Source organism: Drosophila takahashii, chromosome X, assembly GCF_030179915.1.
Source record: "Drosophila takahashii strain IR98-3 E-12201 chromosome X, DtakHiC1v2, whole genome shotgun sequence".
Classification (NCBI taxonomy): Eukaryota; Metazoa; Arthropoda; class Insecta; order Diptera; family Drosophilidae; genus Drosophila; species Drosophila takahashii.
In genome coordinates, this window is record NC_091683.1 from 972617 (window position 1) to 992488 (window position 19872).

The 19872-nt window shown below is 48.6% G+C and overlaps 4 protein-coding genes across 6 annotated transcripts; 2 read left to right on the forward strand and 2 right to left on the reverse strand.

Moving 5' to 3' along the window:
- Nucleotides 1-262: 262 nt before the first annotated feature.
- Nucleotides 263-11108, reverse strand: Pi4KIIIalpha (phosphatidylinositol 4-kinase III alpha). 2 transcript variants are annotated; one of them, XM_070219289.1, is made up of 11 exons: nucleotides 11064-11108; nucleotides 10643-10983; nucleotides 9404-9617; nucleotides 8258-9340; nucleotides 7612-7671; nucleotides 6782-7283; nucleotides 5152-6138; nucleotides 1938-4620; nucleotides 1690-1878; nucleotides 1381-1627; nucleotides 263-982 (listed from the first exon to the last, which is right to left on the reverse strand). In XM_070219289.1, the coding sequence occupies exons 2-11, from the start codon at nucleotides 10736-10738 to the stop codon at nucleotides 597-599; spliced, it is 6447 nt and encodes a 2148-aa protein (XP_070075390.1). In that variant the 5' UTR covers nucleotides 10739-10983; nucleotides 11064-11108; the 3' UTR covers nucleotides 263-596. The 2 variants fall into 2 exon arrangements, with proteins under 2 accessions (XP_070075390.1, XP_017006612.2); XM_017151123.3 differs by lacking the exon at nucleotides 7612-7671 and having other exon boundaries at nucleotides 10643-11102.
- Nucleotides 11109-11980: 872 nt separating this feature from the next.
- On the forward strand, nucleotides 11981-14834 carry brv3 (brivido-3). The gene is made up of 2 exons (XM_017151155.3): nucleotides 11981-12983; nucleotides 13506-14834. Exons 1-2 carry the CDS (start codon nucleotides 12060-12062, stop codon nucleotides 14832-14834), a joined length of 2253 nt encoding a protein of 750 aa, XP_017006644.2. The 5' UTR covers nucleotides 11981-12059.
- A 226-nt stretch (nucleotides 14835-15060) lies between these two features.
- On the reverse strand, nucleotides 15061-17508 carry Seipin (lipid droplet biogenesis associated protein seipin). 2 transcript variants are annotated; one of them, XM_017151156.3, is made up of 3 exons: nucleotides 16863-17508; nucleotides 15891-16378; nucleotides 15061-15828 (listed from the first exon to the last, which is right to left on the reverse strand). In XM_017151156.3, exons 1-3 carry the CDS (start codon nucleotides 17144-17146, stop codon nucleotides 15476-15478), a joined length of 1125 nt encoding a protein of 374 aa, XP_017006645.1. In that variant the 5' UTR covers nucleotides 17147-17508; the 3' UTR covers nucleotides 15061-15475. The 2 variants fall into 2 exon arrangements, with proteins under 2 accessions (XP_017006645.1, XP_070074579.1); XM_070218478.1 differs by lacking the exon at nucleotides 16863-17508 and adding an exon at nucleotides 16773-16802.
- Nucleotides 17509-17580: 72 nt separating this feature from the next.
- Nucleotides 17581-19757, forward strand: Tsp3A (Tetraspanin 3A). Its single transcript, XM_017151157.3, has 3 exons — nucleotides 17581-18214; nucleotides 18284-18454; nucleotides 18782-19757. The coding sequence occupies exons 1-3, from the start codon at nucleotides 17797-17799 to the stop codon at nucleotides 19105-19107; spliced, it is 915 nt and encodes a 304-aa protein (XP_017006646.1). The 5' UTR covers nucleotides 17581-17796; the 3' UTR covers nucleotides 19108-19757.
- The last annotated feature ends 115 nt before the right edge of the window (nucleotides 19758-19872 follow it).

The following is a 19872-nucleotide window of genomic DNA, read 5'->3' on the forward strand; positions in this document are numbered from 1 at the left end:
ACTGTTGAAACTCTAGAACTTGAAAAGTTAAAAACTTAAAAATATTAATTCTTACACTTACCTGAAAACAAACAAAAAATACCTCTATAACAAACAAGTTTTCTTTAAACTTATTTTTCTTTTATGTTTTGGTTACTATCACAAAAAAATATATCTTAAAATTTCAAAGAAGAAAGAAAATTAAGCCTTTAATATGGTTTTTTAGAAAGAATATTAATGGAACCACCAGCAAAGGACAACCGTTTCCCACTGAATAACACCGTTTTACCATTATATAACATATTGCCCTATAATTGATTTAATATTTATAAATATTGTATAACGAATATATGCGTCGTAAAATCTTGGAAAAAGTTCAACATCTTATAAGTACGCGAAACAGAAAGAAACACACTCTCGGAAATTACGGGATAAAGGTTAAGGAATACGAATACGGGTGCGGCGACAAAACATTAATAATACGGATAAGGGATTTCGGATTCCGGATTACGGATTGCGGATTTTTGTAGGTTGCGTAGTGTATTCTTAAGTGTCTTTTGGCCAACGAACAACGAACATGAGGCGCCTGTATTGGGGTTCCGGTTTCACTTGATTATTTAGTAGGGTATCTGGTTCTGGTAGTACTGGATCATGTCGTAGGTACGCGTGCGGAAGTTCTGGTACGAGTTTCGGATGACGGCCAGCATGTGGGCGGCCGCCTCCTTGTTGTTCTTGGTGGCCACGAAGCGCTGCTTCAGCAGGTTGATCGTCTGGCCGCGGAAGCACGGCAGCCCGGTGTCCAGCATCAGGGAGACCAGCGAGACAATCGCATCCTGGTAGGGCCGCACGGCGAGGAAGGCCTGCACGCACAGCTCGCAGAACCACTTGAAGGCCGGCGAGTCCATCTTGCCGCCCATGATCATGACCATCTCGTCGGTCAGCTTCATATCGGGCTCGAAGCCGATATTGCCGCCCGGCGAGGACTCGAACATGAAGCCAAAATCTGTAAAAGAACGTCGATTTCAATAGGCAGTTTAAAGCTTATAGTTTACATAAAATCAAAATATCAATTGGATATTTTTTGATTTTATATCTAGAAAATTGGATTGTATTTGATTTCTTATTATTATTATTGTAATATTATTTTGATATTTTATTTCATTTGATATCTAGAAAATAAGTTTGTTTTTACTTAAAATTTTTTAAAATAACTATATTATTTGGATATTTTATCTGATTTTATATGATTTCTATTTGTTATTATTATATATATTATATATACAAATTAATGTAATTTTTTTTAGATTTTTATGTCAATTCGTTCTGGGTGAATTTGGCTACTGATCGTTTTTCATTGGTCCTTTTATATTAGTTTAGATATTATACTTGTAATAAGCTCACCTATGTGTATTATGTGGCCATCCTTGTCGATCATGATGTTGCCATTGTGGCGATCCTTAATCTGGAGCAGATAGCCGATCAGCGAGTAGGCGGCCATCGACTTGACAAAGTTGGCCCGGGCCGCCTGGAACTCCTTGGAGCTCTCGTCGCCGTACTGGTGCTGGAAGTACTCCGAGAGTCCGCTGTCCGTCTGCCGGCCGAGCTGATCCCGCGACTTGGCATTCGGCACGCACTCGATGACGCCGCACTGGAAACAGTCGAATGAAACTTAATCCAAGTGGGAAAACGAGGAGACCAAGAAGAACTCACCCCTGGAGCGGTGGCCACCACGCGGTAGGGGAACAGGAAGAGGTCGAGTCCCACCTGCTGGAAGATGCTCTTGAAGATGGTGATCACCTGGAGGGCCAGCATGTCCTGGCGCACATCGTCGCCCACCTTGAAGATGGCCGCCTGCCAGGACTCGACGCCCAGCGTCATCTTGGCGTCCTCCTGGGAGTTCTGTTTGGGGAAATGCAGGGTTTTACTGATAAACTAGCTTCTAATTCTAGGATACCTACCGGATTATTTGACACCTCCATGGCGCGCGTCTCCAGCTCCGTGATGCCGCAGCGATACACCCGGAAGCGGGCCAAGTACGGCGCCTTGGCGGCACTCTGCATGGGCGTGCCGCTGCTGTAGTCGATGTCCAGGACCATGGCCTCCGGATTGGAGGGCAGGTAGCAGCCGCCCTGCACCTTGATCCGGCTGAGCGCCGCCAGGCAGGCGTTCTTGCGCTCGATGCCCTTGGCAAAGGAGCGAATTTCCCCGGAGACGGCGGTTATCTTGCCGAAAAAGTCGAACTCGCGCTCGTAGAACCGCTTGGCGGCGCCCGAGAACGAGGCGATAATACTGAGCGACAGCTGATCCAAGGCCTCGTAGAGATTGGGATCCCTGTGCTGCTGGTCCTCGTCCATGTACATGTTCGTCTGCATGTTCCAGATCAGCTGATGCGCCACGATCTGCGAGCGCCGCGAGATGTTCCTTATGAACTCCACCACATAGCCCATGGTGTCGTGCCGCAGGGCCTGCACAAGCTGCGGGATATACGGGAGCACCGATTCGGCGGGGTACGAGGAGAGCGTCTTCACCGCGTACTGGGCGGTCAGCGGGTGCGAGGGATACTGGCGCGAGAAGTAGGCCAGCGCCTGGATGGGCGTCACCGGCGACCAGGAGAGGATGTACACCAGATCGGGGCTCTCCTGCAGCAGGTTCTTGGTGGTGCACAGGTACTTCAGGGCCTCCGGTATATGACAAACGGCTATGGGATCGGAGCAGACCAGCCGCGACACCTCCTCGTCGATGATCTCCGCGTTCTTGATGCGCTGCGGCAGGAAGACGGCCAGCGAGGGATTGTAGCACCAGGCGAGGCGGGCGTAGTCCCGCCAGACGTTCGGCTTGTACGGCCGGTTGCGCCACTCGGTGATCTGCTCCTCGCCGGGAATTATCAGATCCGGCAGGCAATTCGGGTTGTACCAGGTCAGGAGGAACTCCAGCTCGACGGCCAGCAGCTCGAGGATCAAATTGCGCTTCTTCATGTAGTCCTTGTCGTACGAGTCCTTCTGGTACTGCAGCCGCTTGGAGCGATTCGAACGCTTGGACAGGGTGGAGGTCGAGTGGGGAATGGTGTTGTACCAGCCGCTGCTGCCCACCGCATTGCCGCTGGCGCTCATGGAGCGGGTGTAGTCGTTGACCAGGCCACTGCCGCTGATCAGGGAGGCCGTTTCCGGGTTGTGGCGCACGGCCAGCATCTGGGTGGAGCTGACAGAGGCGTTCGTGAGGTCGTAGTCGCCCACCTCGGAGGTGACCAGGTGCTTCTTCTCGCTGCGCATCGTCTGCCAGAACTTGAGCAGTATCTGTATGTCCTCCAGCAGCTGCTCCCTGCTCTGATTGGGGCAGGTAGGTGGGCCGCAGAAGTAGTCCAGGGCATTGGAGTAGATCCTCTCGCGCAGGATGTTCCTGGCCAGCGACTTGGGTATCGTATTGCCCTGCAGCAGCGAGAGGCCGCACTGCAGCAGCTTGAAGCGACAGCCCACCGTGGACACCTGGCGGTTCTGCCGGCTGCTCTTCAGAATGGGAAGACATCGGTGCAGCAGCAGGCAGAACATCTCCACCTTGTCCCGGTTGCAGTACTTGGCCGTGTCCACCATCTCGGAGAGCAGCTGCAGCCAGATGAGATGGGGGGTTATTAGGATGGGCTTGCTGACCAGCTTGCAGCCCTCGTAGGCGGCCAGCGGGTTGGTGACCTCCGTTTCCCATTGAAACAAGCCCATTCGCTTCTCGAACGTCGTCTGCCAGGCGCTGACCATCTCCTGGATGAAGCACAGCTCCAGATCCTGTCGAGCCGTGAGCACCCATTGCCAGCACTCGACGGCCGTCTCCATCGCCGACTCGGTGAACAGCTCCAGCTGCGAACTGGCCACGGCATGCAGGAGCTTCCTGTCAATCTCCGAGCAGATGATCAGGTAGGCGGTGGCTCGCCACAGAGCTCCGCGATGCCGGGCGTCGCTCTTCTCGCCGCAGGCCTCCCACACATCGCTGACCAGCCGATCCGCGAGCCCCGCCTTGTCCTTCTCGCTCAGCACGGACAGCAGGCCGCTGATCTCGCCGGCGTACTTGCTGCGCAGGCAGAGGACCGAGACGAATCTCGGCGTGTCCGAGTTGACGCAGCTGGGCCGTTTGGTTTGTAGGCTACTGCTGCTGCTGATCACCGAATCGAAGGCCAAAGCCAGTCCGCTGTGGTGAGCCAACACGGGCGTGGGTATCTGGTTGGGATACTCCTGCAAATGCGACCTCGTGGAGCGAGGAGCCCACTTCATGGCCTCGTTCACGATGCCCTGACAGCGATCGGCAAAGTCCTTTAAGCGCAACTCCCTCGCGGGCAGCGAGTCCATCAGCTGCAGCGTGTAGGGAGTGGACACCACCCGCAGCGTAGGCGTCTCCTCGTTGGGATCCAGGCTAAGGGAGTAGGCGAGCAGCTGGAGGATGTCCAGCATGCACCAGAGCACGCGGCGATTCCAGAGGAGGTGGGGAAAACGGTCGACCAGGAAGGAGAGATACTGATCGGCCACCACCTGGATGGGCTTGTGGATGTGGTTGAAGTAGACCAGCAGCAGGGTGGCCTGCGACTCCAGCACCTTCTCGCGGATCTCGTCGTGGGCGTACAGCACGTTGCGGAACTTCTCGAAGACCTGGTCGGCAACGCTATACAAAATAGAGTTGGAATTAGAAATCTCAGATATAAGATTATTTAAAGTACATACTACTTGACTAATAAAATTCTGGACCTGAACTTGACCTCATGGATTGACTATAGGACTCTAAGATATTTCCATAAAATTGTGATAGCCCAATAACCTTCATATTTATATAACTTATATAACTTATATCAGCTACTTCAACTAGAACTAATCAAGATATATATAATCGAATAGGCAGTTTTACGTAAATGCTATCCGTCTGTAAAACAGTCTACCACATAACTATACAAATTAAAGAACATTTCAAGTAAAATAAAAACAAAGACAAATCGTAAAATTAAACTAAAGTCAAAATAAAAATAATTATCATAAAATATTCATCAATCCCAACGTCATAATATATGAAAATAATAAAAGTTGCATAGTCTAGTTCAAAATTGTTAGTAATAAGTAGTAGTTTTAAGTCTTTTTTGTTCAAATAAGCTTGCTTTTCAAATGCAATGTGCTAGGATAGTAATAAATAAATATAACCCACCACTTGACGCACTGCCAAATGCCCGTTTTGTCCCTCTGCAGAGCCGTGTCGCAAAGGTAGCTCATGATGGGCTCCAGACTCGGCTCATCCGCGTTCTCCACGCGCAGCATCTCCAGCCAGTAGACGCTCAGCAGGTAGGTGCACTGGGCAAAGGACAGCTTGTTGATGGCCGTGGCCACGTTGTCCGAGGAGTGCTCGAGCAGCACGAGGATCTGGCTGCGCAGCTCGTTCACCGAGTCGCTCTTGATGGCCAGCGTGTAGTTGAGCTCCCGCATGTCCGACTTGTGGGCCGTCTGCGAGATGAGCAGCGGCGACTTGGCCGCGATCTGCTGGACACCCTGGTACCAGTCGGCCGGCCACAAACGGGCATTGGTGAAGCCCATCACGACGCAGTAGGCCCAGAAGTCCTTGAAGAGCTTGTGCAGCCGCTGGCGGGGATTCTTGATCGGCGGCAGGCGGCGCACCAGTACCGCAATCACCGGTATCAGCATGCCCAGATTGCCGGCCCGCGAGCTGGCCTTCTGGGCGCCCGGTGTATTGTCGTAGCTGCGCTCGCCGTCCAGCCCGATCTGCACAAACAGCTCGAGCAGCTTGCCCAGCAGCTCCAGCATCTCGGCGTCGCCCTGAATGTTGGCCGCTATGTTGCCCAAGGCATTGACCACCGCATCGGAGACGTGGTGGAACTGCTTGCGGTGCTCCGGATCCGAGGTGTAGGCCAGCGAGGCCGACTGCACGGTGACGCGCGAGAACATCTTCATGATCTCGTCGAAGACGTGCGTCTCGCACTGCGAGATTATCATGCAGCCCAGCTGGTCGACGATCAGGGCGTTCTGCTCCGAGGGCACCTTGCAGAAGCGCTGGATGAAGAACTGCAGGATGTTCTGCGTCGTCTTCGAGGTGTCCTTCAGCGCCACGGCCACGTGGCCCAGCATCACGATGATGTTCAGGCTGACCAGGTTCGACTTGTGGCACTCGCCCTGCGATTCACTGAAATTAATAGGGGGTTTAGGATTAGTTACAAAAGAAATACGAGAATTCTTCAGGGAGTAATCTAGTTTAGCTTAAATAAAATTCTCTAAAAAACTCGCGCATCACATTCCTATAAATTTACACATCGCAAAAATGTTACATTTCCTATTATTTCTCAAAAAATTTTCCGATCGTTTCCATGGCAGCTATATGATAATATATCATATCGATTTTGATAAAATTAAAATGAAAATTAGGAAACATATAAAGAGTCACATCCCAGAGTTAAAGAAATTACAAAAAAAACAACGAAGCAATAATTTATTTCCTATAATATTGCCATAAATTTTCCGATCTTTTCAGGAGGTTATATGTTGAAAAACACCCAAGATATCATTTTTTCCCGTCTATTCCTATGGGATCTATATGGTCCGATCTGGCTTGTTTCGACTTATATACTACCTGCAAAAGAGACAAGACTTTTGGGAAAGTTTCAGCCTGATAGCTTTAAAACTGAGAGAATAGTTTGCGTAGAAACATACGGACAGACAAACGGACATGGCTAGATCTACTCATCTAGTGATGCTTTATGGTCGGAAACATCTCCTTGACTGCTTTGCTAACTTCTGCAAGGGTATAATGGAGGATGAGAGGGACTTACCTCCCAGACTTCTCGGCGGTGAAGAGCCGATTGGACACGTTGGCCACCAGGGCGGGGACACAGAACTGGTCCAGAGTGTGGGCAGCTCGCAGGGCAATCGACAGATTCTCGATGGCCGCATCGCGCAGAGCCTCGAAGGCGGCATGACCACTTCTTCCGGTGCCCGAGCTCGGCTGCTTCTGGTTGTCCCCGTAGATCACGACCGCCGTCCTCGAGTCCGAGTGCTGGACAGCGATCTTGAACGGAGTCAGCTCCTTCTCCTTCTTCTGCTGGGCCAGCGACTGCATGGCGTGGTCGTGGAGCTTGTTGAGGATCGGACTGGGCGCCACCAGGAAGTCGCGCAGATACGAGATCGAGGTGCCGGCTATGTTGGGAAACTTGTGGGCCAGCTTGCCCAGACCCTCCAGGCAGACCATCAGCAGCGGCATGTGGTCCATCACGATCTTGTGGCTCAGCTCCAGGTTCAGCTTCTGCGACAGCCGGCCGCACAGCTTGTCCGCCTCTGTGGGTAGGATTTTTGAAGAATTATTATTACCTTATAATAGCAATCGTTTGGCAGTCTTCAAACAAGGGAACAAGGAACGAAAAGAGGATGAGGAGCATGGGGATGAGGATCTGTTGCAGCATGCAGCGAACTTTGGCCAGGCAATTAACAATAAACCACAAAACCGAAATATAAAGTAGGCATTTGGAGCGGGGAAACCACTTGGGATATGCCATAATAAATTCCAATTGAGGGGGAGTTTTCATTATGTGGTTTCCCCTGCACCCAAACGATCAGTTTTGTGGGTATAAAAATCGAAACTAGTGGGGATTACACTGCTCTTGACCTTTCTTCAATAAAAATTGCAAGCCATTCTGCAGGGATGGCACATTATAGTCGACGTCAACTGAACCATATTCCGGGTTCCGGCCACCAAAAAAACAAAATTACAAAAAAAACTATAAGAAACTAAAAGAAATTAAAGGAAATAACTAAAAATGGATTAGAGAAAGAGAGAGGGGCCGATCAAGCGATAAAATAATGATACAGAATTATACAGAAAAGAATATCTTATGGAACACATTATAATGTTTTACAGAAACTTATTAGATTTACCAATTTTAGCAATTAATTGATTTGATTTACCAAGTTCCTTGTAAATTAGAGCTTGAAAGTTATCGATATTTTCAATAGTTTGATAGTTCGATAATTTCGATGTTTTGAAGGAAAAACTCAAATTAAGTATCAAGAAATGGCAGATATTTCTTTAAGTTCCTTGTAAATAATCAACCAAAGGTAATGCCCCTTTATTTTCATCTCCCTCTAACTGGCAGCCCAGCTACTTCCCTCTCTCTCTCTTCCGATCGGTTTAATTTTAGAAATATTCATATTGCTTAGGTTGCCATTTTGCACTTGCATTAATGCCGTAGCGTTGAGCTGGAATTCGAGATCTTTCGCCCGCGAAAGAGGAAGGAGAAAGGACGTTCGCTTACCCGTCTCGTCGCGAATGGCCCAAACCAGCAGATCGACGCACGCCGCATTGGCCATCACATTGACCTTGTACTTGTTGACCACCGCGATGCCGTTCTCCTCGCGCCGCTCGCGCTCCTGATCCTGCTGCTTGTTCTGCAGCTCCGTCTGCCCGTTCAGGAACAGCCGCTTCACGAACTCCTGCACGTCCTTGGTGAAGGGCGTCGGCAGGTCCACCTGATGCTGCAGCAGCTCGCGCAGCAGGGTGACCAGCACCAGATTCAGCGTCTCCGAGAAGCTCTTGTAGCAGTAGCCCTTGATCTGGTGCAGCGAGAAGATGTCGCTGGCCTGCTCGTCCAGGTGCTCCAGCGTGTCCTTGGTGAGCAGCTTCTTGGACACCGCGAATATGGTCTGCAGGTGCTGGATGGGGAACGGCGGCACGCGGTACAGGGGACGCGGGCCGCCCTTCGTCGGCGACTCGCAGACGCGCATGTTGGGGAACTGGTTGAAGCTGGAGCCGTAGCGCGTGAAGAAGTGCGTCCGCGGGTCGTACGGCACGGAGAAGTAGCTGTGCAGCGAGGGCTTCTGGTGCTTGCTTCCCTGGTGGCACTTTCCCTGCCTCGCATCCTCGTGGTTCTGGTTGGCCTGCGCCTGCGCCTGAGCCAGGCTGCCCGACATGGAGCGCGGTATGATGGGTCGGAACTGGTGCGTGGCGCCCGCCAGTCGCTCGCTGCTGCTGAAGGAGCCGCCGCAGGTGCCGCTGGCACTGCTGCTCGAGCCGCCGGTGCCGTCGCGTCCGCCGCCCTTCTGGATGGGCAGCAGCTCGGGCGGAAAGATGCGGCAGAGCAGCGGAGGATCGTTGCTGGCATAGCGACCCATCGAGCGGGCCAGTCCAAAGAGCAGCGGCACCGTGGCCTTGCACAGGATAATCGGAGGCGGGGCCGAGCTGCTGTCCCTGCTCGACTTGACTATGTTGGCCAGGGCACTCAGCGTCTCCACCTGATTGAGGATGATCTCCTCGCGGGAATCCGGGCACTTGGCCGCTATGTCGGAGAGCAGGGTGTTCAGGCAGAAGCTGAACTTCTCAGCCGAGGGAATGCGAATACCTGGGCGGATAGAGAATTGGATTATCATTCCTTGAAACACATTAAGTAGAATCTAAGACCCACGTTCCACTTTGTTGCTGCGCGCATCATCGATCCAGACCGCCTTGGGCAGGCACTTGGCCAGGCGCAGCAGGTAGGGCACAATCTGGCCCTCGTGCTGGCAGCCTCCCTCCAAATAGTAGATCCCCAGGGCGATCACGGCATCCTGGGCCCGCGTGTCCAGGCAGAACACCCCGGCGGCATTCTCCTGCGGGCAATATCGGAACAGGGTCTGCACCTGTGGGTGATAGAGAAGCCATACATTAGGATTAGTCGGGTGTATCAAGTAGCTGGCGTTGTATTTCTAGCTTCAGCATTTTACCAGTGCTTTTTACTTCAAAATACATTTATCATGAGATCCTAACATTTATGATTTTAGCTATGAGTGAGTGGGAAATACAAGAGAAGCCAGAGTATCAAGTTTCCGGCATAGTATTCAGTATTAAATTAAATTATAACCTATTCTTTTAGCTTTATGGGGAGATTATGAGATCCTAACTTCTATGATTTTAACTATGAGTGAATGGGAAAGACCAGATAAGCCATAGTATCAAGTTTCCGGTATTCAATATTCATTAAGACTGCAAACAATTATTTAAACGTTTAAGGATAGTTTTATCATTTTACCTATATACTTTAGAGATTATGAGATCCTAACTTCTATGATTTTAGCTATGACCCACTTATATACTTAACTGTGACTTAATATCAACCATAGTATCAAGTTTCCGGCATAGTATTCAATATTCACTAAAACTACTAACTATTCTTTAAGCGTTATGCTTCAAAATATGATGGGTGACTTTGAGATCCTAACTTCTATGATATTCACTACCTCATTTTAAATACACAAATGCAATTTAAGGTAAACCTTCCTAAAATATATAAAAAAAACTGAAATTTTTGCCTGAACATTTTAGATAGTCAAACTTTAGAGCCTGCTGAACACTAAAAGCACTTCTGAATCATCACATACACCTCACATTTTGGCATTTTACGAGGCAATAGCCAGAGTTACGATAATGAAATGTTGACAGATTATAGAACACATAACTGTTTTTAGATCTGAGCCATTACTTTTTCGGTTTTTAAATCACAGTTCCCTTAATTAAGATGTTTTGGTAGGGTCACCTTCCCTCCCCACCACAACCACCGCCCCCTGAGCGCCCACGCATGTCTGTTTTATGGCCGCCGCTCAAGGTCAGTGCGAAAAGTCGATTCCCGGGGGGGCGGGCGGACCTCCTGGAGGCCTGGAAGATGTACCTTCTCCCAGGGAGTGGGCTGGATCCCCGCCAGCACGCGGGCCAAGCACAGGACCGTCCGCTGGTACGTGTATTTATCCGAGGCGGTCATCGTCATTGCTCCGTTCCCGCTCCCGCTCCCGCTCCTCGCTCGCTCGCTGCTCCTCCTCCTCCTCCTCCCACTGGCGGCCACCTGCTCCTCCTCCGTTCGTTCGTTTCGTTTCGGTTCGGTTCTCCTGGTTGACGCGAACAATCTCGCTAGGCGTTCGTCGTCATCTTTGGAATTCGCTCGCAAAAATTACTATTTTCTGGGGCAGCGTTTTTTGTTGTTTCGGCCACGAAGCTGGTCGACGGAGTGGCGGACTGCGATAATTATATGTAATAATATATTATATTATATTATATACAATATATATATTATTAAATAAATTATTATTATATACAAGACATCCAAATAGTGCTGCCAACTCGTTTTCCACCCAGGAAAATCCCCACGAAAAATCGAGGGCATAAGGTCCTAAAATTGGATGTGGTATATTTTTGGCAGTACATAAATACCGAAAATCCCCACGAAAAATTTAGTACACATTTAGTACATTTTTAGCACAGCAAAAAACCGTTTTATTAATTTAAAAATTACTCATTCTGCTTTTATTTAGTTACTATTACTACTAACAATAAAGGGGCCCCATAACACGAGTCTACCACACTTACAAATTGTATTAGTTGTATAGTTTTATCTACGTTATCATTTGTAAAACGCTTCCCGATCACTAAATTTCTAATATTATTATAATCATACATCGGATTATATCCTAAAACGTCTCTTTAAAATTCAAAATTATATGATTTATGGAGTACTATTTCCTTTGTTTCGGCAAAAAACTCATATTTTAGGGTGAAAAATATAGATTGGAATTTTCGACGAAAAAATACTTTTTTTATGGTTTTTCGATCGTAATTTCGACAAATTAAGACCCACAGCTAAAAGACCGACTGTTCCGAACATCTAACAACCTTAACTAACGATCCCCATCACTTTTGGGAAATTTTAATTTCTCACCAATTTTCGCATTTTTGATAAGGGGTACCATCATAATTTTTTGCGAAAATTGGTCAAAAATCAAAATGTCCAGATTTGAACGCAAATCGATTCAGAATTAAACTACGAGTTCAACAAGGTATGACATTCCATATTTGGGCTAATACTTCCTTTGTTTCGGCAAAAAAACTGATATTTTAGGGTGGAGAATAGGGATTCGAGTGCTAGACAAACAATACACTTTTTCATCTGTTTTTCAGTCGTAATTTGGACAAAAAAATATGTCTAAATATTATAATATCATCTCCCATCTAGTTAGCCTTCAGGTTTAACGACTAGTAGTGCCAAAAAAAAACAAGCTCCAAAAATATAGGAAAAACTTTTCAAACCTGCTAAAATGGGTGCGAAAAAGTGTCATTATGCCATGTTTGCGATAACGGTGGTCATAATAATAGCCTGCCTGATCCTGATCACGATATTCGCCGGCTGGGAGCACGAGGTGGTCAAGTTCAAGACCATGCTGGTCAGCATGGTGATAGTGCTGATGTTCCAGTACCTCCTGGGGGACCCGCTCAAGTTCGTGGTCCTGTCCATAGACAGGACCTTCTGGCCGCCGAAGGTCTACGTGCCGCCGATGAGCGACAAGGAGCACAAGCACGATCGCAGGGACTTCGTGAAGCAGCGCCTGGGCAGGCAGAAGTCCAACCTGATGCTGTCCTCGCAGTACAGGAACTGGAAGCTCAACGAGCAGTACAAGATGATTGCCCACGACCTGCTCACCTACGGCCAGTACTTCCTCTGCCTGACCGTCATGGTCCTGGTGACGCGCGACGAGACGCTCTACCACAACACCAGGATCATCAAGGACCTGTTCATGAACAACCACACGGACTACACGGGCCTCAGGGAGGTGTACTTCCTGAACCAGCTGTACGACTTCATTGAGTCCACGCTGGTGGTAGCCTTCAACTCGAACACGAGCACTGGAACCGGAGCCCCCGGCTGGGTTCACGCGGAGCAAACGGTCCTCCTGGGCGTGATTCGACTGCGCCAGCTGCGCCTGAGCACTCCGGAAATGGGTCTCAATAAGCCGCAGTTCTCCGAGCTGTACTACATGCCCGACTGGCAGCTGCCGTACCGCCGACTGCACTACGCCGAAAAGTATTGGCGCATCTACGAGCCCTGGATCCCGATAACGGTCAGCTTCGAGTTCCTCGACGCCCTGATCATGAACTTCGACCACGTGGGCTACCTCAATAGCTATCCGGAGCTGTTGGGCTACGTCAGTCTGCTGGCCCGCAGCACGGCGAACAGCATGAAGGTGAGTGTGAATGGTAGTCCTTTGGAATTTGAGTTGGGAATTCTGCAGTTAAGGGGTTACAAGAGAGGACAAAATGCAAATTATTAGTTACATGTGTCTAGATTACACTACCAAAACTTCAATTCGATCGGAGCCGTATTTTAGGAGATATAGTCTTTGAAACTCAAAAATATCGTACCTAACCAAAGAATTTCTGAATATTTTAGTTTTAAAAATTAAAAAACGAAAAATAAGATTCGAAAATGCATTCTTCTTTCGTAAAATTTAAATTCTTGAATTATTTGAGTTTGGAATTCTATAGTTAAGGGGTTACAAAAGAGGACAAAATGCAAATTATTAGTTAAATGTGTCTAGATTACACTACCAAAACTTCAAATCGATCGGACCAATATTTTAGAAGATATAGTCCTTGAAAGTTACAAATTGGAATTACTAATCATAACGAAAAAGTGCTTGTTTTCAAGCGAAAGACCCTATGTAACCACTTAAGGAACAACATTATTCAAATCACTGCCCCCATAGGTTTTAGACTACCTCAACGAGTACCATTGGCTCACGCTGAACACCTCGGCGGTGTTCATCGACTTCACGCTTTACAATGCGGACGTGAATCTGTTCAGCATCTGCACGCTGCGGGTGGAGAAGACCCCCTTCGGCGGCCTGGTGCCGGAGGTCCAGGTGGACAGCGCCAAGCTGCTGGACAACGTGGACCAGATGCCCTACTCGGGCCTGCTGGCCCTGCTCATCTACGTGGTGGTCTTCATCCAGTTCTCTCAGACGCTGGCCGTCCGCCTCTGGTACGAGCCGCGCCTGCTGAAGAGCATTTGGAACCGGCTGGATCTGTGCATCTTCCTGATCAACGTGATGGTCGTGGTGATGGTGGTGCTGCGCGAGGCGCTGGTGGCCAACATGATGAAGAAGGTCGAGGGGGCGAGCAAGATGGAGTTCATTGACTTCCGGCGCCCGGCGCGACTGCATCAGTTGACCACGATCACGATTGGATTCCTGATCTGCATAACCACGCTGCGTCTGTGGCGGGTCATGCAGTTCTCCAGCGTCTTCGAGCTCTTCACCCGAACGCTCTACTTGGCCTGGGCCGCGGTGGTCAGCACGGCCATTGCCATCATCATATTCCTCATGGGCTTCTGCTTCGCCGCCGTGACCATAAACGGCAACAACAGCGTTAACTTCAACAACTTCCTCAAAAGCATGGTGATGTGCATGTGCTTCACCTTCGGCTTCAGTGCCCAGGTGAAGCCCACGGATCTCTTCCACGGCGGTCGCTGGCTGGGCATGGTGCTGTACGGCGTCCTGGCCTTCGTCATCATCGTGCTGCTGATCAATGTCTTTGTCTCCCTGATCAACGACTACTTCACCGTGGCCAAGACGGTGAGGGACTCGCAGAAGGACCATCGCATCAACTTCTTTGACTTTCTGCGCGTCGAGTTCTCTGGCTTCTTCCGCTGCTTCCAGAATTTACCCTGCTGGCGGCGACACTATGTCCGCAATAATCGCACGGTGGCCCAGAATGTCAACCGGAAGCTGAACGAAATGGATGCGAGGCGGGAGATGAGGCAGCGCCAGCGACGTGGCTACCAGGTGATCCATCGGCAGTCGGATGCCGATGCCCAGTTGGCGTACAAGGATCGCGGCGAGAGAATAATCAACGTGGGCAACATCCTGAACACTCAGCTAACGCTGCTCAGCATGCTCCTTTTTGACGAAGATGAAGTGGAGGAGCAAGTGCAGCCGGAGCAGCAGGACGCTGAAGCGAATGCAGCTGGAGATGGAGGCGCAGATGGAGCCACAGAGCCGCAGAAAAAGAAGAACCAGGATGAGGCTGATGCTTAAAAGATGGAAAATGTTAACAGAGTTTTAATATTTGTGCTCGTATCGTTGGAAAAATAAAGCGTACCAGAAAAAGTAGTACTATGGAATAGTTATTCTTAAATTAAAAATATTAAAGGGTTCCTGTGGAAGGAAAAGGCCTAGGATGATCTAGAATATCACCTCAAAGTTAGCTGCTCAAGAAACTGCTTTAGGAAATGTCAGATTCTATCATATCTAAGAACCAGGATGAGGCTGATGCTTAAAAGATGGAAAATGTTAACAGAGTTTTAATATTTGTGCTCTTTAAATTAAAATCAAATAAAGCGTACTAGAAAAAGTAGTACTCCTATGGAATAGTTATTCTTAATTTAAATATATTAAATGGTTCCTGTGGAAGGAAAAGGCCTAGGATGACCTAGAATATCATCTCAAATTTAGCTGCTCAAGAAACTGCTTTATAAAGTGTTCGATTCTATCGACATATCATATCTAATCAAAATATCCACCACTTAATTGAACTAATGGGGCTGCCTGAATACTCCAGTCGGCAGTGCAGCTGTGCTCACTAACTTAGTCCTAAAATCTATTTAGTCTTTGGCTCAAGCGTAGCATGGGCGGTGGGTTGGGTTGGTCTTGGGTGGGTGGTCCGGTCTGTTCCTCTTTCAGTGATCCGCGGTGGTCTTCTTCCCGTGACGCTTTCGCAGCGCATCCTGGGAGTCCGTCTTGCCACTGGCCGACTTCTTGACCAGCACCAGATCATCCGCCTCCGCATCCACGTCGCTCAGTGTGTCTCCGCCCACGTCCGCAATGTCGGACTTGTCACCGTAGGCGAGCAAGTCATCGTCGTCATCCCGCAGGCTGCTCGCCTTGGAGGAGGCGCGGACTACGCCGGGCTCCAGCGACTTCGTGAGCCGGGCGTACTTGATTTGCACGCTGTGCAGCCACTTGGCGTCGGACCAGTGGTACCAGCTGAGCAGAAAGACGACCAGTATAAAGAATAGATTGGTGCTAATGGCTGGAAAGTAGAGACAAGGATTAGCGGTGGGATTCCCGGTGGATATACACATTCCAACATACCCACTATGGCCGACAGCACGGGCCAGTTGAACATGATGTACCGCAGACCGGTAAAATCGGCCACTATGTGGAGGGTCACCGTGTAGAACTGGATCTTCTGCGACTGGATCTCCACGTAGACATCCGTGATGGGATGCTGCCGCTCCTCCAGGTAGCGCGAGAATATCTCCACGGGCACCTGCTGGAACTCCTCCTTCCAGCCGAGCACGTACAGCGGACTCAGCGCCCACGTGGAGATCATGCGGATCAGGGGCGACCGGTAGCGCATCATGGCCGAGCGGCAGGAGTGGCCCCGGAGCATCGAGTCGTAGTCCCGCATCTCGGCGCACACCATGAACATGCCCAGCTCCAGGTTCTGCGGCGACTCCGGCATGTCGATGTTCACGATCACCTTGTAGGCCTGGCCCACCATCAGCAGCTGTTGCTTCTTCGTCAGCGAGACGTGGGCGTGCGGGAAGGTGCAGGGCGTGCTGGTCTCCAGGCAGGTTCTGGGGGAGATTAGACTATCAGTTTAGCTACATATGCACTTGGAAGTGGGTGCTAAGTCTAGAGTGGTTAGTCATGATGGCCAACGATAGCCAGATAAGAACAGTGCACAATTACTATGGACTGCAATACTCAGTCGTAATCGTAATAAAAACCCGAAAGATAGCTATATTTATGGACCTGGTAGTTTAGATAACCAGTTCTAATATTTCGGTTGTTTTTCGGGGCTAACAATTAAACTAGATCTAGTTTAATATTCATATGACTTCTTGCTTTTCAATAGGATTCTGATAATTTAATTAGCAGTATTATACAAACTACGAACCCAAAAGTTCTGCTAAATGATCCTTAAGATGGACTAAAAGGATCCCTAGGGTGGACCAGATTCGTACTCACTTGAACTGCATATAGATCGTATAATTACAAACTAAAAAATTCTGATAAATTATCCCTAAGATCCCTGGGGTGGACCAGATTCGTACTCACTTGAATTGCATGTGGACGGGTCGTGTGTGCGATATGGCCGGCATGTAGACGTAGTAGAAGGCGGCGTACATGAAGACCGCCAGCCAGATGATGAGGACGACGGCGAAGGCGATGAGTCCCAGCCGGAGGACCAGCTCCCGCACGGTGCCCACCTTCTCGTCGGCCTTGCTGCGGACACGATCGTACACGTTCCAGCCGAGATTGAGGGCCGGGCGGATGAGGAAGCGGCGGCCCAGGCCCAGAGGGTCCAGGCAGAAGACCACGAAGCGCAGCAGGAAGTTCATGGTGGAACTGGGAACTGGTGTACACCGAGTGTAGCAGCAATTAAGTGAGCTAAGTGTTTTGTATTCGTGCTATCAGCACCGGTCGCTTATCGATTCCCTCTTCCCCGCTCCCCGAGATTTGCATAGGCGCTCTATCGGCTGATTCATATATAGTGCTATAGCGGCGATCCGATCCATCCACGATCCAGAAATCCAGACGTTGTACCGGCTCAAAGGTCAGAGCCAAAACGATTTTCGGTTTACACTGGCCAACACAAGATGAGCTTATTTTTAAGACAGCTCCAAGATAGTTTATAAATTCGAGTAGTTGTATTGCAAAACTTGGAACCTGATATTACCTAGTTGACACTAATCTAACTAACTTGTTGCACAGTTTTTGCTGACTAGTGTTGGTTCCCCAAACCAGCTGTGCCGTTCCCGGCTATCGGTAATCGTTAATCGTCGCAACCATCGTCGATTGTTTTCATTGTTTGTAATTACACATTTCGTTTCGCTTTTCGTAAATTAATAACTAAATACAGAGATTAGTCGCGATTAACTAGACGGATGAATAATAAGTAACACTGCCAAAGCTGTGAAAAGAGACTGCGCTTTAATTGGAGTAATATAAAAGTGAAATCGGGTATATAAAGACGAGTACAGATAAACAGATGAGCAACTACCGTTATCAGGGGGGCGGCATCGGGGGCGGGGGCGTGGCCGGGGGACGCGGCTACAGCGGAATCGAGGTGCACGAGGTGATGCATCCGCACCACTTCACCTACGTGAGCCAGTGCGTCAAGTACATGATCTTCCTGCTGAACTTCATGTTCTGGCTGTTCGGCGGCCTGCTGCTGGGCATCGGGATCTACGCCTTCAAGGACAAGTGGGAGGAAGCGAACGGGTCGGTGCGGCTGGAGAACTTCTACGACGTCTTCCTCAACATCTCGCTGGTGATGATCCTGGCCGGCATGGTCATCTTCCTGGTCAGCTTCTTTGGCTGCCTGGGCGCCCTGCGCGAGAACACCTTCCTGCTGAAGGCCTACTCCGTCTGCCTGCTGCTCTTCTTCCTCCTGGAGATGGCCATCGGTGAGTCATCCGTGGGTTCTGTGGAGTGCTGATCTGACTAACTTTCTCCCCCTTTCGCCCATCATCCAGCCATCATTTGCTTCGTCTGTCCGCAGTACATGAACACCTTTCTGGAGAAACAGTTCACGGACAAGATCATCCACTCGTATCGCGACGATCCGGATTTGCAGAACTTCATCGACTTTGCCCAGCAGGAATTCAAGTGCTGTGGTCTCAGCAACGCGGGCTACCAGGATTGGAGTGAGTATATCTTAAGGGATCTCGAGGGACTAGTATAGATGATATGATATATGTATTATAAACCGAAAACCTTGCCTTGAAACTAATATGTTATCTTAAAAGCTAAATTTTGTCTTTGGTTCGCTGGAAACAACTACATATAAGGCCTATCTTAAAGCTGGGTTTCAAAATTTCATAAATTCCTCCATGTTTTATCACGAAACCACAGGAAATGTCAGAAATGTTTAAGCAAATGTTGATAATTGTTAAAAATACATACGTAGAGGGCACATAAATTGAAATCTTTCAACCATTTTTAACTTATAAACTTATGCACTCTTCTTACAGGCAAAAACGAGTACTTCAACTGCAGCTCGCCGTCGGTGGAAAAGTGCGGAGTGCCCTACAGCTGCTGCATCAATGCCACCGATATATCCTCCGGCCTGGTGAACATCATGTGCGGCTACGGCGTCCAGGAGACCCAGGTGCCGGAGGCCAGGAAACGGATCTGGACCAGCGGCTGCATCGAGGTCATGCGGATCTGGGCCGAGCACAATCTGTACGTGATCGCCGGCAATGCTCTGGGCATCGCACTCATCCAGCTGCTGGTCATCTATTTGGCCAAGACGCTGGAGGGCCAAATCGAGCTGCAGAAGTCGCGCTGGGCGGCGTGAGATCCGGGACTGCCCGAATTTTACGGGCCCTACGATCACACCTGAACTAAGCACACTCTCAGAATTCCTAGTTTTATACACGTACCACTTGTACCACTCAAAGGACTGTCAAAACTCATAATCCAGAGGGAGTAACAGTCCTTAAGTGATGGTTCTATATTCCAATTTTATTTTTATTTCTTTTGGTCTTTGCTTACTTAAAGAATTTCCACTGTGCAATATTCATTTTGAACTTTTCTCAAAAGCCAAAAGAACAATGAGGTATTACTCGATGAGATTTAAGGTATACCATTGATTTTGGAATTTTAACTTTTAGTCTCTAATATTTGTATTTTAATCGACTACACCTACAATTGCTGTATATACCCATACATATTTACACCTTTTGTGAACTCATCTCAAACACATAATGTACTCACGATGCTCATCCCAATCCGACCAAACAACGCCATATTACGTTTGGCCAGTGAATAACTTGCGAAATCTCGGTGCATTTATTTATACGCAATGCATTTCTAGTGAAAAACAATAACCAACAAGGAGCACAAATCTTGAATATCTAGACATCATAGCAATTTTTAAATGTATTATTAATCTAGAACCCTAAAACTGTAGACTTATGATAATAAAAGACAAAATATAAAGTGAGATTATTTTATTGTGAGTAATGGAAGGGCTTTTATAAAATGTAATTTAATTTTTATGGTATATTGTCCACCATATTTTTGACTAGTATAATTTTAATATACTAGTAATATTCTTGAT